The 18668-nt window shown below is 44.8% G+C and overlaps 1 protein-coding gene across 1 annotated transcript in view; it reads left to right on the forward strand.

The window, feature by feature from the left end:
- Positions 1 to 15678: 15678 nt before the first annotated feature.
- Positions 15679 to 18668, forward strand: part of nrxn1a (neurexin 1a) — a 52448-nt gene continuing 49458 nt past the window's right edge. The window contains exon 1 of the mRNA XM_030077924.1: positions 15679 to 17027. Within this exon, the coding sequence (XP_029933784.1) occupies positions 16277 to 17027 (751 nt within the window). The 5' untranslated portion in view covers positions 15679 to 16276. The remainder of the gene's footprint in view (positions 17028 to 18668) is intronic.

Genomic DNA, 18668 nt, shown 5'->3' on the forward strand with positions numbered 1-18668 from the left:
CCTCCTCAGGCTTCTTGTACTAAATGCATAAATGCATGCATGGAAATCTGCAAAACGGCATATTTTTTAAGTGGATCAGGGTTGTTATTGTTTTGTTTTTCTCTTTTGTATTTACTTTCCATACAGTTGTCACATTTTGTTTCAATTTACTGTAGTTTTACTTGCATGTATGGTTTTATCAACTAATTGATTTGTGTATTCACAGTTCAGAACAGGTGTTATGTATTTGTTTTGCAAGACCTACAGTACTGTGTAATATAAAGATCGTTTGTTTACATGAATTTCTCTTAGTGTCAGATAAAATAGCCAAAGAATTCTTTAATCAAATTCATTCTCCTTTTTCACATTGCACATAAACAAAAAGATGAAGACTAAAAACCCATTGAGCTATACTTTATTTTATTTCCACTTTCTACAAGCAGATAAAAAAAAAGTTTTCGTTTTTTTTCCCAAAATTATAGAAATGTTTATTTAATTCCATGCTGTTGTCTTAGTTTTAGTTTATTACAAAAATCTTGATGTTAATCAGAATTGTATACCATAAATGAGCACATATATTGTGCCATGAGCTGACCCATGGTCCATTTGTGCAATACCAGGGAAAGGAAATGGAATAAAATACTAAAATAATTGAATATGTATAGGACTAGGGTTCTCTAACTGTTTGAAAAGAAAGGAAACATTTCTTTCTTGTACTTTTCTTAAGCGATAAAACTACCTCAGAGCTCCAGTCCAATTAATCATTAATCTACATTGAATGTACAAAATATTAGGGACATTTATTCTTTTTCATGATCTGCACTGATGAGTTGAATCCAGGTAAAACCCATTATCCCTTATTGATTCCCCTTATTAATCCTAAACCAATCATAAAGCAGGATATGCAGATAAAGAGAAGCAGGCAAGTTTCAGAAGGGTTTTTAAGCTTTGAGACAATTGAGATGTGGATTGTGCGGAAGGGTCTGCAGCACAATATGAAGGAGACGTTCTTAATATTTGGTACATTCAGTGTAATCAAGTGAATCTTACCAACAGAATAATCATGTAAAAACAAATGAGCCATAACTTCAAAATAATTAATCTGTGGGGGCAGAGTACGTTTAGATGGTTTTGTCCTGATGGCTTTCTCCATCAGCCTCCTATTTTAGTTTGCTTGCCTCCATTCTCCATAGATGTTCCATTAAGTGCGTTTTACTCTCACAGGCCTTTGTCCTGTCAGACAATTTACTGGCCCAGAGCACATGTGAAGGGTCCACCTTTCACCTAGCTGCATTTCCGTCAATATGCTATATCTCCATTCAAATTAGTCGATCTCTTCTTTTTTTTTAACTGCAGCCTCTGTGTCTGTAAGTTTTCTAATTCAGACCATAAGCCCAGGAGTCAGTGTTTGTTGTTCAAGTCTCTCTCAGCCTGTGCTCAGGCCTTGTTCTCCGTCACCCAATCACAGTGTGCAACATTCGAACGGAGCTTTCAAAGTCCAGATCTCCCCTTCACTTCTTTCCAGCTCCGCCTGGCAGGCTTGAACACTGTGTGAGGGGTGCTAATCCCTGCTGGCCAGTTTAACATTTACTTCTGACTTTGTTATATCTCATAGCAAGCAGCTCCTTTGCAGTGTGGGCCACCATAGGAGCTTCTCTCAGTTTTTATTTGTGTCCATGACCTCTTTCTTCTCTGCCTTGGCCTTCTGAAGAGCGTCCTTCAGTTTGCGGATCTATTTCTTTTCACCCTTAACCTACAGAAGGGACCAACTAGCATCCGATATTTAGTTGTTCTCCGGCAGTGTTGGAGGTCTGTGAGACCGATTCAAAGGTTGAGACCATGTTGAGATTGCCCAGCAGCAGTGGTCCTACTGAGACGAGCCTTTTAACCTCTATCTCAATTCCAGCAGCTATAACTGGGGAGTTTCTCAGCCGAGGTATGTCTAAGACATGCCGATCAGGTGCAGCGGAATGGGTCTGCTAGGGCTCTGATCCTGCAGCCTGTTTTTTATCATAAACTGCTCATATGACTCCTGAGGATTCTCCTCCTCACTTACAGGCTTGGTAAATTCAGCCATGTCTATCAGCACTGTTTTAGGCGCCTGGGGAGAGCTGGTGTTGTTGTTCTGGAAACTGCAAGATAAGCAAGTCATTATTATTGTTTATTTTCTACTTTGACTGAACTGAATTTCAAACTCAAGATTGCAGAATTTTTATTTCTGAAAGAGCAGGCCAACACAGAATTTGGATAACAGAAAGACTACCATGTCCACACTGACATTGCTGATAATGTTGCTCTGTTTGCTGTCCTCAAATATCCTCAAGTAAGGCTTCATTTTACTTTATGATGCGTAGCAGCCAAAGCCCAAAATGTGCAGCCCACATAAAGACAGAGAATCCTGCAAATACATATGTGGTCTCTATTTTATTGTGACATTTCTGCTAAAGGACTCTCTCAAAGCAAAAAAAAAAATGCTTGTCTTTGACTGAAATTTTGACAATACAATAAATGAAGTCAAGGTGATATGCCCTCCCTACACTCTTTCTTTACATGGACTGTCAGCCTTTACTTTCCACTCCCTGTGCCACAAAGGAGAAAGCAACGCCCATGCTAATTCTGTTCTCGAGAAATTAAGATTTTAGACAGCTAAATTAGGTTACTGGTTTTAATTAGATTTTTATAATGATGAACTACATGCTACTGTTCTGTATTAATTGATATCTTTATGAAACTATAAAATCAGTCAGTGGTACTGCTGACCATGTGTTTGTTTGTTTTCCTAAAATTCAGAGTTTATTATATTGGAGCTGGGTCTCATCCCATTTGTTTTTTCCAACCAACTTTTTCTCAGACTTGCGAACACTGATTGTATTTTTCACTGATTTTTAATGGCGTGCATTTTATTTCTCATATCCTTTCTTTTAGAAAATATCTCTTGCAAGGTGACTAAGTCAAACAAAAATGAGTGGAGTAACTTGGGGTTTTTGGCTCTTTTTCCACAGCAGGCCTACACAGGGCCAGGGCCAAGGCCAGCTACATACTTCTATAACACAAGATTGATGGAGTTGTTTTTTGATATGACACCATGTCCTAGCTTAATAATAATTTATGGAAGCAATAAGATTATAAAGGAGTGAAACTATTTTTGTTCCGGGGGAAATGAAGAGGTATGAATAATGAGCTAGCCCTGAACAGGAAAAGGGGGCTGTTGTGACCTAAGTCAACCTTTTAGTAAATGTCTATTTTTGAAAAGACATCTTCCCACTAGGATTTTCACCCTTTCTGTGTCTGGTGAAAAACTTCATGGACACATCGCTCTCCTCACCAGGAACTGACATTACTGAAGGGATTTAAGTTTTTTTTTCCCTTAAAATTGTTATAAATAAGGCTTAGGTCAAGTCACTCCGAGGCAAACTAGTAATACTGTAAAGCCTCCTTGGGCTTAACCAAAGTCTATAACTTAATCAGCATGTCTGAGTGAGAACCGTGAAATAAGTGTTATAGGAGACTATGATCAGAAGGGACTCCCTTTGGTTATTATTATTTTTTTGACAGGGGTTGTAATGCCGCAGATGGTTTCCTGTCAAGCTGCAGGATTCCCTGTTATATTTTATCAGGATAATCTCAGACTAGTTTTGCACTAATCTGTTCAGTTACTGTTGGTAAGACTGTTGGTAAACTGAGACCTAATGGTTGAAGGTGTAGACAGGTATATATATTTTCAGTATATTCTCAGTATATATATTTTTATATAATGTGCAGATTTTTTTTTTTTTTCAAATTTATAATGCACATATTTTTATGTTTCTTATTTGTTTTCCTTTTCTATTTCTTAAAATTTCTCTTACACACACACACACACGCACACACACACACACACACACACACACATATATATTTCTCTAGACAATTTGAGCAACTGCAGCCAACCCAATTTCCCCTCAGGGATCAATAAACTGTTTTTGATTCTGATTCTGATTCCAGTCATACAAATAAATAAACTGCTGAGAGGAGGCAGACATCATGGTGCTGATCTGGTTTGCTTTATATTATACTGAAGGTATGTGAGCAGATTGTTTTTGTTTTTTTTTTCTTTTGATGATCACAATAACACCTTTGTAATCATACACTAAATAAAAAATAAAGGGGGAAAAACAATTTAATTTGGCGCAAAAAAGGGTTAGTGATGGATTTGGAGTGATCCTCATGCAGCAGTGAAAAGTGTTTCACATCTGAGTGGTCCTCCTCCTAAAGTAGGCTTGGGGTAGATACATATTTGACTCTGGAAAAGGCCACAATAGTGTTTACTGTTCAGGCAGAACTTTGAGGGGAAAGATAAGGTCCTATCACTGTGTAGGCAGATCTTCTGGGCTTGGAAAAAAAAGGCTAGCATGGCTCATCTTAGAGTGCAGGCGGGCTTAGGTCTGAGGTTTAGGAGCAGGGATGAGTCAAAGCCAGTGTCAGAGCAGAGCTGGAGAAGAGCTGGAGTTAAGTCAAAATGGATTGAGGGCCAAAGTGGAGTCATAGCCAGTATCAGAGCGAGGCCAGAGTTGGCATCAATAGTTGCAGAGCCAAGGAGGAGTTTTAGCTGAAACTGAGCTGATGCCAGAGAGGAATATGAACTACGCTGGAGCTGATGCCCATTGTAGAGATGAGTGGGAGTTGATGTCAGTGAGGGAGTTTACTGAGAGAGCAGGAGCTGATGACGAATAGGATGATAACTGGAGTCTGAGTTGCGTCAGAGTGGAACCAACCAGATAATTGCTGGAGGAGAGCCAGAACAAAGCTGCTGGAGTCTGAGCTGAAGTCGGAGAGGAGCCGGAGTCAGCAAGGAGTCAGGACCACAGGGAGATAGAGCTCAGATGAGGACTTCTACAGTAGGAGGTTGGGAAGACTGAGACTTTTCTTTGTTTTGCTATTGTATTCTTTTTTCCGCCTTTTTAATGGTGTGCTGAATATAAAAGACAAAGGATAGTGTAGAACTGAGGATGAAAAATCCTGCTGTCGATGAAGATGTTGAGCTTGACAGGTGAAGAGGACTGACTTGATATGATGAAAGGGAGTCTATCAAGCTGTGGTTGGAGACAGACAAAGAAGTTTATTGAAATTCTCCTTTTTTCCCCACTGAACTTTTAGCTCCAGACAATCACTGCTGGTAACCCAGGGTGAAGGAGCGTTTTCTTGTTTTCTACTTTTATCATTGTAGTCTGCAGTTCTTAAACTGACCTTAAGCAAAGAAACTACTTTGAAACTCCAAATCAATTAAATCATTAATCTAATTTAGTCCTTGGTCTTAATGTAATGAACAGAATCTTTACTCTCTCCTCTGAATCAAATGAATCATTATACCAAATCCAATAATCTCACTGTGGTAGAGTACCTGTAGGTCCGTCTGGGACTTCTTGAGTGACAGTTTTGTCCTCGTGTCCTCCTCCATCAGCCTCATCCTCCTATTCCAGTTTTCTTTCCCCATTCGCCATAGATATTCTATTAAATTTATATTTTTCTCCCAGGCCCTTTTCCTTTCTTGGCCATTTATTGGCTCAAAGCACATCTTTTGCTCTGCTCCTCTCTGTACATTCATTCTCCATCCTTTTCAGCTCTTCCTGGAACTTCTGGTCTCCTCCTGCTTAATGGTCACATTATCCACTAGGGATTTGTCCAGGCTGTCCTTTCCTGACACATTTACCTCTGGCCTCTCTTTTCCACCTCTAGCTGGGTGTTTCAGGGTCTGTGTTTCACCCAGCAGTTTACTTCCATGAACCCTTTTCTTTCCATTCAAAGCAGGTCATCCACTCCGCTGTTTTTTTTTTTTTTTGTTTTGTTTTTTTTACTCTTTCCTGCAATGTCTTTCTCTGTCCTTTCTTCAGGTTTTCTTGTTCAGACCATGAACCCAGGAGACCGTGCCTGTTCTCTTCCTAGTCCCTCTTAACCTGGGGCTGGGCCTTACACTCCTTCACCCAGACACACTGTGTGAAGCATAATGGAGCCAGATATCCCTTCTACCTCTATCCAGTTTGGTATGGCGGGCTTGAGGGGCCTCCTGGCCTTGAAGGTGTTGATTGCTCGCCAGTTACCATTTAATTACTCCTGATGCTCTTTTATTTCATTTCAAGCAACTCATTTTCAGCCTGAAACAATCCTTCATTGAGAAGCCTTAAGGTCTTTTTCCCTAACTTGCTCTTCTTTCCTCTCTGCTTTGGCCTTGGGAAGAGCTTCTTCCACTTAGCAGATATTTCTTTTTGTCTCCAGCCTGCAGGACTGACTGTGTTCAGTATTTTGACATCCTCCAGCACAGCATGAGAGGTCTGTAAGGCCTATCCAAAGGTCTTCTCTATATTGCGACTACCTAACAGGGGTGATCCCACAGACAAAAGTCTTTTAACCTCTGCCTCAACCTTTGCCACCACCTGTACCTCCTAGCTACAACACAACAAGTGCAGTAGAACAGACAACGATTGGCGACTTGGCCCTCACCCTTTTTGATCATGCACTGCTCATGCAAACTGCAGATTCAGCAAGTCATTATTATTGGGATTTAATTATTAGTTTGACTCATCATACAAAAAAATATTACATTGCTTACTAATTACAATAGCACGATGGCTGTGATGTCCACATTGAACATAAAGGAAGGCAGGCCACCATGGTGCTCCACATAGAGTTATCCTTGGTGTTTATTCAGAAATACACCAGGTATTCAATTTAGAGGTGACTGACACACAGAACTCTGTCAACCATTGTGTGGCAGGGAATCAGAGCCCAGGGTGTCTATTTCATATAAAGATGAGAGTTACCTTACACATTTAAGACAAAATGTCTTTGGACTGAGAGAGGTTCCTTCAACTAAACCATCACCCACACAATATAAGAGGTACAGTACATACTGTATAGGAAATGTTATTGCTTTCTCTGTATGGATAGTCAGTTCATTTTCAGTCAAGTTAAGGTTTGGTTTGAATCACTTTAGCTAATATAATGTTAAAAAAAAATGCTATGCTTTCCTTTTCACAGTCATGTTTTCTTATCAGCCTTCTTTATGTATTTCAGTTGTGCTGTTGATCATGCTTTTACTACACCGTTGATAATAGCAGGTTTTGTGTGAACTAGAGGGGTGCTGCCTACTGGATGTCATGAGAATCATAACAAACTCAATAAAGGTATGGCAGAGAGAACATGAGTTATACAGCATAGTCATTTTTGTTAAGTACATTATTCTTTAAAAATGTTCACAAAGGTAGACCAACTGTGTACCTACTGCTGTGCTTGGCTTTTCCATTTTGCCTACCTTCTCCTTTCTGTCTGTTTTTCTCCTAATACTTTATGACTTAAAAATACTGTTGAACGATGTGTTGCAATTATTTTGGCAAACTGTGGACTTGATAAAAAATGATGAAAAATGGTACCGAATAAATCCAAGAATTAGAATCTCTATGGCATAAGCCTCACATTCAATAATGTAAACCATTTTTTAAAGTTGTTTTTAAGCAGATATTGTGCCTACCAAATATTGAACAAACACCTAGCAGTTGACAGCCACCCCAGCGGAGTAATTTAGCCCAGTCCCACTCAATTTGTATAGACTCGAATCATGCTCATTTTAATTTGTGTTTCAGTATATTCTAGGGATCTCCTGATTTGGAAACTGCCCCCATTTGGCATATTTCCTTAAAATAAAAACAAAAAAATCTCATAATTCTATTCTAAAGTCAGTGCATTTGCTTTATTTGGTGATTCCTCATAATATTTTTAGATCACTTTGGATACAACATATACAGACACAAATAAGTGTAGGGCATATTGTATTTTGTATGTGGCTCATTACAGTGTGAACATCCACATATTTTACTCTGGTGCTTTAGTAAGGCTTGTGCCATCACCACTAACAAGCTAAGCATGTTCCCTCCACATCCACATATTTTACTCTGGTGCTTTAGTAAGGCTTGTGCCATCACCACTAACAAGCTAAGCATGTTCCCTCCACTTCCCTTTGTTTTACCACTGTCTTTTCTTTCCTTTTGTTTAATTTTATCGTGACGGCACATGTAACAAGTGCCGAAGTGGGGGCAGAAATGGAAGGGAACCAGCTTCCAGCTTGGAATGATGAGGTGGCCATGACTGTGTGACGGGTCAGATTGGAAATTTAGCGAGGCCACCAAGGAAGGTAATTGTTTTCCAGGGATGGCAGGGGTTATACAGGGTAGCTTAAAGAAGAAATACAGAATGAGAATGGAGATGGGAGGGAGGGTATCAGTGGGTAAGCAACATGAACAACCATCCTTTTCTCCTCCTCCTCCTCCTCCTCCTTCTCTGTCATTTCTATCGTTCTGTCCCTCCTCCTTCTCTCCTCCTGTTCCTTGTCCTTACTCACATCAGATAAGAGAGGATGTATTCATTCCAAAGGTGCTATTGAGATACACATCACTGATAACTGTGTGTGTGTGTGTGTGTGTGTGTGTGTGCGTGCATGTGTGTGTGGATGTGTTTTTTATGACAGTTATGTGAGCTTGTCATCCTGCTCCTCTAGATCAATGGAGCACAGTTGCCTAGCAACCTGCTGATCGGAGGAAGGAGGTGGGGGAGAGAGAGAGAGAGAGAAAGAGAGAGAGAGCAGCGTAAGATTAGAGAAGAGGAGAGGTGGAGGGGTCTGGGGAGGGAAGGAAAGAAGGAAGTGAAGTGGGTGAGATCAACAGAAAAGACTGGGGTTGGATGAGAGACAGCAAGAGGGACAGAATAAGACATACAGTAGAGGCAAGCCTGTCCAAATCTGCTTTTGTGTGTGAGTGGGGACAAGAGGGATATAAGTGTGTATGGGGGCGTGAGGCGGTGGATGGAGTGAGGTGTGAATGCATGAATTGTGCTTGTGTGAGTGTGCTTCCCTGTGTATGTGTATGTGTATGTGTGTGTGTGTGTGTGTGTGCAACAGTAGTTTTGGACTGATGAGTTGATGATGATACTATCGCGCTGAAATAGAACATCAAAGCGCTACCATGGTGACGCCAGCAGCACACTCTCTCTCATTTAGCTGCTGATTTAATTATCTTTATCTTAAAGGGAACAAAGTGGCTAAACGCACTGCACTGGGAGGGGGGAGCAGAAGAGATAAACATAGGGAATGAGCGAGAGGTGGGGGGAAAAAGGCAGAATGAACTTAAAGACAGATGAAATGACGGGGGAAATGACGAGAGGGGAGATGGGTGTGGGGAAGGAGAGGAGAGCGGGGGGGGGAGGGGGCGGGAGGGCAAACTGAAGAGAGACAAAGGGGTAGGCAAAAGGCAAAAGAATTAGAGAGAGAGAGAGAGAGAGAGAGAGAGAAATTGGAGAGAGACTCTGATGATCAGGTGTTCGCTGGCCTCCTGAGAGACACACACATATGCTCCAGATCTCCTATGATATTTACACAGTCTCTGCCAGTGATAGAGGGAGGGAGGGAGGGAGGGAAGAAGAGATGAAGAGTTTGGGGATGTGAAGGGAGGCAGAGGTGTCACTATAAGGGGGAGAAAGGGAGAAAGAGAGGGGGGTAGAGGGAGTGCTTCTCATCCCAGAGGTATACTCTGTGACTGAGTTAGAATAACATGTGGAGGCAGAGTGGCTGTTAAACTTTATGGAGGATTGAAAATGGACAATTAGCATCTCAACGATCTCACTGTCACCTGGAACACCCCCCAGCCCCCCAGCCCCACACCCCCCTGGTTGTCATAGTAACCCTCCTCTCCGCTCACACTTCCTACTTCACACTAACTGCGCTGCCACGGCCCATGTGTACGTGCCTGCACCCATATGCTAGCCCACACCAACACACACACACACATATGTGCAGACACTCAAACAGTGCATTTCCAGTGTATACACAGGATAAGAGGTTGTGTGTGCGTGTGTGTGTGTGTGAGAGAGAGAGAGTGTGTGTGTTCAGGTATGTGATTGCATATGTGTACTTGTATGTCTGCTGTCCAAACTTTATTTCATTGCTTCTGCTGCCCTGTGAGATAGTGTAGCTTCAGGCTGTAGGGGTGCTGGAAGTGTTCTCCGCGCGCGCTGCACAGCCGCTGTGACATTTTAGAGGTCGCGAGGTGAGAGGTCAAAGGTGAGAGGTGAAAGCTAAAAGTGGATAGTGTGCTCCGTGTTACTGGCTCTCCTGTTCATTATCCCCTCAGAAAGTCTATTCCGCTGCTCACAACTGCCCTGACCCATGGCCGCATCGCCATGACAACCAGCAGCAGCACGTAGGTCAAGATTTATAGTTGTTCTGACACACATGGACACATGCAAAGATCTGTACATGCGCCCCCCCCCCCCACACACACACACACATACACTCCAAAGGTAAATCAGTGGGCTGAGAAGGACTGTAATGAACTATGGATCTTGAGTTTTTCCATTTGGCCACACAAGCACACAAGCCCACTCCCCTCCCCATGGCCAGCCCCCAACTCTCTCTCTCTCTCTCTCTCTCTCACACACACACACACACACACACACACACACACACACACGTGCACATAGACATTCAGGCTTTGTTTGGTCCTTGTCGGTCACTCTCCATCTGCTGGTCAGGTGATCAATGCTAATGCTTGTTGAGAGTTCTAATGACACACAGATCTATACACAGATGGACCACGTGCATGTGTTTGTGTTAGCGCGTGTGCATGCATGCGTGTGTGTGTGTGTGTGTGTGTGTGTATGTGTGTGTGTGCACATGAGCTAATGTTGTTTGTGTTTAGAAATTGCAATCCTTTGATGAGGACAGGTCAGTGCTATTGTTATAAATGAGAGTAAGATTGCAGGGAGGTGACCTCTCGCCACGCGCACACACACGCACATGCACGCACACACATACATACACACATGCGCACGTTGCTGTTTGCACTATTGGCAAGTGGAATTAGTAAATGTATGAGCTACACAGAAACTCATTACAACACGATTAGAGACAAACCTCCCATTTAATCTCATTTAGAAAAGGGTGGCTGCCTGTCAAACACACTCACACATACACACACTAACTCACTTACGCACATGCGCACATACACACACACTTGTACATACCATAGAGAGACCACCCACTCACTATCAATGACAGCAGCAGCGTCTGTCTGACCCATATAATGATATCCATGTAATATCATCCAAGTCTTCTCACAGTTGCAGAAGCATGGTGTTTACATTGCATCACCTTTATAAACCTGCATCCAATACATTTGTGGCATTTCAGATCCCCCCCACCCACCCTGCATTGTTTGTACTGTAGCACACACCGACATAAATGCAAGCGCAAAATGTGGGCACACAAACACACACACGCACACACACACACACACACACACACACACACACTGATGCGCTCTCTGTATGCTGACAGATGAGTTTTTATTTTTGGCTGTATATTCTCTCTGCTGGCAGCTCAGACACATATTACTGTGCACAAGCACGCCTGCACACACGCACACATATAAACACAAAATATAGACACACACATACACACACATATACACTGACCTTCTCTCTGCTGAGTAGGCAAAGAGTCAGGGGTCACTGCTCGCTGTCAGCCTGTCAGCGAGAGGAAGAGAGAGAGGAAGAGGGGAGAGGCAGAGGAAGAACAAAAAAGGTTGGAGGAATATACAGAATGGAGCTCCTCCGCCTCTTCATTCAATAAAGACTAATGCAATCAGAGGCGGCCCATATCTGTCACACTTAATGTTGGCTGATAGAGTTGCAGCAATTTAAAATGCTCATGGTATAATGCATTTCCCAGTGCCTCTTACAGACTGATGATGCATCATATCACGCCTTGATGGCTCTTGTAGGAACAGATAACCTTCTCTGCAGCATGTTGAATTGGGCTGCATTATGCTTGACCATTTACTCGCTTTCTGCTCATCTTAATCGGGAGTTTCATTCCAAAACGACACATCCACTCGAAAAACAAAAGTTACCTGAAGTCAATTATATCCTCAGAAATAGTTGTGTTCCCTAAATTATCTTCTCTAAAAAGGTATATGCAATACCACAAATGATTTGAGTTTTAAATCTCACAGCAGCAATAACTTTTTCAAAACAGGATTTTCTTCACATAGTGAATATCTCAGTTATAGAAAAAATTCTCAGTGTGTGCATATAATGGGAATTAGATGATTAGACATTGCTTAATTTCACAATAACTTTAATTGTCAGTGCACTTAAGCAGTGTGTGCATAATGTGAATTTCAGTATTTGTGTGTTTGTGTTTGCGTTTATGTATGTGTGTTTGTTTGTGTGTGTGTGTGTGTGTGTGTGTGTGTGTGTGTGTGTGTGTGTGTGTGTATTCATTCACTTCGATAAACACACATGCGTTTTCTACCAGAACTTTCTGCGGTGTTTTTCGGTGCGCCTGGGAGAGATGGAGGAATGTTATTATCTGCTAATGCCATTTGGTCCAAAAGGTCAGCCTGGCCTGGGGATGGGAGAGAGAGAGGAGAGGGGTGCTGCGTAGGGGGTGTGGGGAGTGTGTATGTGTGTGGATGGGGGTGGCGGGATGGTGGTGGGGGTCAGTCCAATGGGAAACCAGGTGCTGATGTTGAGATAGTTTCCATAGTAACCCCTCCTCCTTCTCCTTCTTCCCTCTTCCCTCTCCAACATACCCCTCACACACAGACATTACACAAAGAAAAGAGAGAGAGAGAGAGACACTCACACTCACACACAAACAGACACATGCACACTTGCATACACAAACCTTACCTCTCTAGCCTGGCTTTGGTCCCTGCGGTCAACCCTGTGCGCTTCATTATCTGCAGCACAAATCAATTTCAGCCTTCATGTTCCAGCTGTGTGCTCATACTAATACAGTGTGCGGCTCCACCACTGAAGCTGCCTACTACCAGTTACTATACAGCCTGCCTAGCTGCAGTAAATATCCATATTAGCAGATATGTTATAGAAACCAATACTGTACACTCCCCCACAAACACACAGATGGTAAAGGTGACAAGTACTGTACAAAAGTACGTAGGAGTAATGTGTGTGCTGTAACGTAGTCAATCAGCAGCTGCATATCAGTAAATGGCGAGGGCTTGGATGAAAGGCGGCTCCATTCATCTTTTCTGCGAATTACATCTTGCATCAGCTTCTCAGCTCAGGTCAGGGCTGTTCTTTGTTACAAGGCCTCAGCCTTCAGCAGCCAATTCACCAGCTCCACTACTGCTGTTTGCTCACCTCCTCCAACTCTTGCACTTAATGACGGTGAAAGAGTACGGCAGATGTGCTGGCTAGTCAGAGACAGACACATCCAGATTCAGAGAGAGGGGGGGAGAGAGAGAGCAGCAGCTGGCCCAGCGTGCCCAGGGAGAGCACCTCTGAGCGGGGCCTGACACAGCTGGAGAGTCCCTCAATGGGACAGGCTGGAACAGAGCCCTACCTATTTGTGTGTGTGTGTGTGTGTGTGTGTGTGTGTGTGTGTGTGTGTGTGTGTGTGTGTGTGTGTGTGAGCGTGTGTGTGAGCGTGCGTGCACGTTTGTATCTTCATGGACTTGTGCATGTGTTTGTATTTGAGAATGTGCGTGCGTGCGTGTGCCTGAGTGTGGAACTGGAAGTGAGTTTGTGCGCATCCATAACAGTGTGTCTGTAGCTGTGTGTGTGTGTGTGTGTGTGTGTGATAGAGAGCGTTGTAAATTGACAGGGTTTGAGGGGACCTTTTGCAGTTTCCTTTTATCTCGTCTCTCCCAGTTCATTTAATCGCCTCCCTCACACACTCGCTCCTGTTGCAGAGAGAAGGTAAAGGCCACTGTCATTGTCGCTGACGAAATTAATCATTCGGATCTTCCCGGTTTTCGCCGAATTTTCTGCCTCCGGTAATTGCGTTTCTGTTTCGTGCAGGCGATGGGCGCGCGCTGTCCAAGGTGCTGCAGCAGCGCGCGGCCCCGCCCATCCCCCCCCTCCCCTCCCACCTCTCTCTCTCTCTCTCTCCCTCTCTCCCTTCCACGACCACGTGACGCTCCCTCTGCCGAGTCTCGCGGAGAGCATCAGACTGCACCTTTTCCTCCTCAAGAGAGCGGAGAGAGAGAGAGGGAGAGAGAGAGACACTGAGATAGAAAGAAAAACAGAGAGAGAGAGAGAGAGAGAGAGAGAGAGAGAGAGAGAGAGAGAGAGAGAGAGGCAGGGAGGGAGAGAGAGAGAAAGAGAGAAAGAGAGAGAGCCATAGCACCTTGTCGCCTGGAGGCGAGCCTATGATAATTCTGTCCCTGTATACCGGCTCTATCTACCAGGCGCGCGGCTCTCTCTGCTCTCGCGACTTGAGATTCTCGTCAAATGGAAAAGAAGAAAATCGATGAGTCGCGCGCGGCACTGTTGCCACGGAACCACAGGATGTGCGTGAGGTAGGATGGTTTTCTGTGTGCCTGCATTGAGGAAAAAAACCCGCTGTTGTGTGTGTGTGTGTGTGTGTGTGTGTGTGTGTGTGTGTGTGTGTGTGTGTGTGTGTGTGTGTTATTATTTACCGGGATTTGGTTATCACAGGACCCGTCACAGGTTGCGCTGACAGCACAGTTTAGAGGCTCCCGGTTTAACTAAAAAGGACAAAAGCTAATTACGGTTACAGTGAGAGCATGAGTGCTGGGGCGCAGGTGATTGAAGCCCCGGAGTAGCGGGCGCGCTCTGGTACAGGAGGAGGGAAAAAACGGGGAAGAGGTATGGCCGCAAATCGAGAATCGATATTTCAACCGCATTCATTCACCGCGTTTATCAATAACGTGATGTCGTTGCTCTTTGCAGTTCAGATAATTGAGAGGCGGAAGAAGAAAGTAGCCCATATGTGTGTGTGCATGCTCGGCTTTGAGTCTCTCTCTCTCTCTCTCTCTCTCTCTCTCTCTCTCTCTCTCTCTGTGTGTGTGTGTGTGTGTGTGTGTGTTCATTTGTTGGCGAGTGAGCTAGGAAGACGTTAATTCGATAAGCGAGCCGCGTTTGAGTCATCCGCCGCAGCGCGCGGTGATGCTCCCGCTCTTTGTGCCGTATAGCGGCTACGAGGTGGCCGCCGCTTCTCTCTCGTTCTAGAAAATTAAAAAATAAAATTCAAATAGCCCAAGAGGCAGCAGCTTGTAGGTTACGGTGTCTCATCTCACCCTTCAGAGGGATGTGTTAAGTTTTAAGGGATGCTCAGTGGAAAGTCTGTGGGGGTTACATGACATTATGACAGTAGCAGGTATGCCAGCTTATAGGAATCTCCTGCGGCATGATGGGAGCTCTGCTGAGGAGGTGCTGTGTTTGTGTTTGCCTGTGTGTGTGTGTGTGTGTGTGTGTGTGTGTGTGTGTGTGTGTGTGTGTGTGTGTGTGTGGCCAGAGCGAAGGCTTTATAGAAATAGTCCAGCTCTTGGGTGTTCACTGTGTTTCTGTGTTTAAGGATACTTCTTGATATGGGCCTGTGAAATGTGTGTATCAATAATGTGTGTGTATGTGTGTGTGTGTGAGAGAGAGAGAGCGTATGAGAGTAATTTGAGTATAATAGCAGGCTTGGCTTGTGTGCCTTTGTGTGTATTTGTGTGTGTGTGTGTGTGTGTGTGTGTGTGTGCGTGTGTGTGTGACCCTGGTTGATTGTGCTGTCTCTGTTCTCTCTGTAGGTCGCTGGAGAGAGTGATGACGCGGCAGTGAGAGGCGCACATACGCACTCCCTCACTCACTCACGCGCGCTCACACACACACACACATACACACAAACACACAGAAACTCGCCCACACACACTTTAAGTCTTGCCCTACTAAGACGGGGAGGAGGGGGAGAAAATTCTGCTATGACGGTGTCATTTCTCTCCATTACCGGTGTGTGAGCCACACACACACACACTGCGTGGGGAGTTGCCTGCATGGGGGATAAGGCCCTATCTAGGGCACAAAGATGGAGCTCACATCCTATTCGTCACATATCTAATGCTCACACACATATATATATACACACAGAGAAGCACACACCTGTAATTTCACACCCCAGATGAGGAGAATGAAAGAGGACTGAATGGAGGGAAGACATTAGAATAGAGGATCTCAGAGACAGCAAGAGCACCAGAAGGTCCCCTGGCCTGGGCTGGAGGAGATGCCCCAAGGCCACTGAGAAGACGAAGGGAGCTGTTGTTTAACCCCCTCCCCCACCAAGCTGTAGGAGCCTCACCCTGTGAAGAGCACCACCAAGGGTCCTAGGAAGACAGCAGGGTGCCACTGAGACACCTAGCGAGTGTGCTACGAAGTGCCCTACAGTTATCATCATGAGCTGTAGGCTAGAGGGTAGACCCCAGCTCTAGCCCCTATCTACTCCCGTGTGTGTGTGTGTGTGTGTATGAGTGCGAGTGTGTGTATGAGTGTGATGGCGGTGTGTGTGTGGGCAGCAGCCCCCCTGCTCTTCCTTGGGCTATGCCTGTGCACTGTAGGGGGCCAGGCCCAGGGGGAGGTCCTGGAGTTTGGGGGCGTGTCTGGCCAATGGGGGCGGTTTCCGGTGTGGAACGCCTGCTGCGAAAGTGTGCTGAGCTTCAGCCTGCGGACTCACAGCCAGGAGGGGCTGCTGCTCTACCTGGACGATGAGGGCTTCTGCGACTTCCTGGAGCTGCTGCTGCTTCATGGCCACCTCCGCCTGCGCTTCTCCATATTCTGCGCCGAGCCAGCCGAGCTGCAGTCAGGCGTGGCGGTGAGTGACGGGCGCTGGCACGCCGTGCGTGTCAAACGGGACTGGAGAAACACCTCACTGGAGGTGGATGGACGGCTGGAGGGATGGGCGGAAGTGAAGAGCAAGAGGAGAGACATGACAGTGTTCAGCCACACCTTCATGGGAGGGGTGTCACCAGAGCTCCACTCCTCGCCCCTGCGCCTCACCTCCCCGTCGGTGAGGGAACACCCAGCTTTCCGTGGCTGGATCACGGCAGTGAGTGTCAATGGCTCGCTGGTGACACTGGATGGCTCAGAGGGTGTCACGGTAACAGCTGGCTGTGGGCCGGACCACCAGTGCCAGAATGGAGGGGTGTGCAGTGTGGTCAACGACCAGGCCGTCTGCGACTGCTCCGACACCGGTTACCAAGGAAACGACTGCAGCGAAGGTAAGGCCCAGAACCATGCTGACCCCCATTACACACTGCCTCATCCTTCACACACACAAACACACACACTCACCTGGATACACTGACACAGTCACACACGCAAATACACACACAGAATATGGACATATCTATCTCCAACTTTTTACTTTAAGTTCTACACACTAGGTCCTTCAGAATAGACATCTGTTTTTCATTCACATCTTCACTGGACCAGCAGCCTTCACAAACTATGCAAGGCATGTCTACTGATTATGTTTAATATTGATTCTTATGACTGCCTATGGCTTGCACTTCAGGATGTACTTCCAGGGCTCAGCACTAAGCCCCCTCACAAGGAATGTAGTTAGTTTACTGGAACTGAAGCAAAGAGCTTGAGATCGGCTGTTTTGAGTTGCATTCATACTGAAGCTGGAGAGTCTGGAGATTTGAGACAAATTCCTGAATCTCACTGAAGGCCTTACCTGGCTAGCAGTGTAAGCCTTAGTGGGTTCTGTCGATGTGTATGGGGAAAACAGAACAACCGAAGTAGATCCATCATGAGTAGAGTTGTTGGCTCTTGTTGAGAGATTTTGATTGTAACTAGTCTAATAGGTTGGAGGTCCAGTGGTTGTTGTATGGCTGACATCTGGCTGCCTGTGTAAATGGATTTGCATTGATTCTAGATATCCTTCATAGTTTACATACATAAGGTTCTGAATTGAATTGTGTGTGCACGTCAATATTTGTTTTCTGCTATTAATCTGAACAGTTTACAGCCTGTTAAGATGACGTGTTTGCACCAGAGTGTGCATATGTGTATGTAGGTGTGTCTGCATACTATAAAACTGTAAATAGTGTCCTGTCAGTAACACCATGAAAATATGAACAAACTATGAAAACAAACAGAATAATGTAAAATTAATTTTTCTGTATTTTCTGAGCTATTAGAAAAAGGCAAAAGAAAACTGCTGTTACACAAATGATCTGCTAAATACATAATGTGTTAACTCCGCAAAACACTTTCCCTTAAAATTGGCAAATATGCCTTTGGTCAATACTAGTGCCAATATACAGGGCACTGTAATGATGGCCATTAGAAAAATGAGCAAAACAGCTGCTTAATGAATTCAGCTACCTTGTTATGGCCAATACTGTAACTGCTTTCATTTCCTGCTGCTTAGTTGTCTGTGTCGTCAGATGCGCTTCAGTTCATTCACAGAGCAAATCTGCATTTTTAATCATTAGCTCTGTCAACGACTGTATTCCTTTTCTTTTCCACGTCAAAGAGGCTTTTCAGCTTTGCCTTAGCTATTGATTTTTCAATGACGCCAGTGCACTGGCCAAAACAGTAGAGTGGCCTTGCTGTGAGTCCACTGTCCCTCACACCCCTGACCTCACACCCCACCCAGCACCACTGCCGCCATCACACCTTCCCATAGCCACCCACCATATCACACCCTGCCACTTAGCCAACAGTGGGATGGTCTAAGTTACCATGGTGACAGGGAGACTCCTTGCCATAAGTGCCCCCCACCAGCCCCATTCCCTCCTCAATGCCTTCCTTCTTCCCTGCTTCCCTCCCTACCCCCATCCATCGACTCCCTTCCCTTCCTCCCACCGTCTACAAGCCCATCGTGGTTCTAAGTAGCTGCAGGCGGTGAC

The sequence above is a fragment of the Myripristis murdjan genome, chromosome 19, assembly GCF_902150065.1.
Source record: "Myripristis murdjan chromosome 19, fMyrMur1.1, whole genome shotgun sequence".
NCBI classification, from domain to species: domain Eukaryota; kingdom Metazoa; phylum Chordata; class Actinopteri; order Holocentriformes; family Holocentridae; genus Myripristis; species Myripristis murdjan.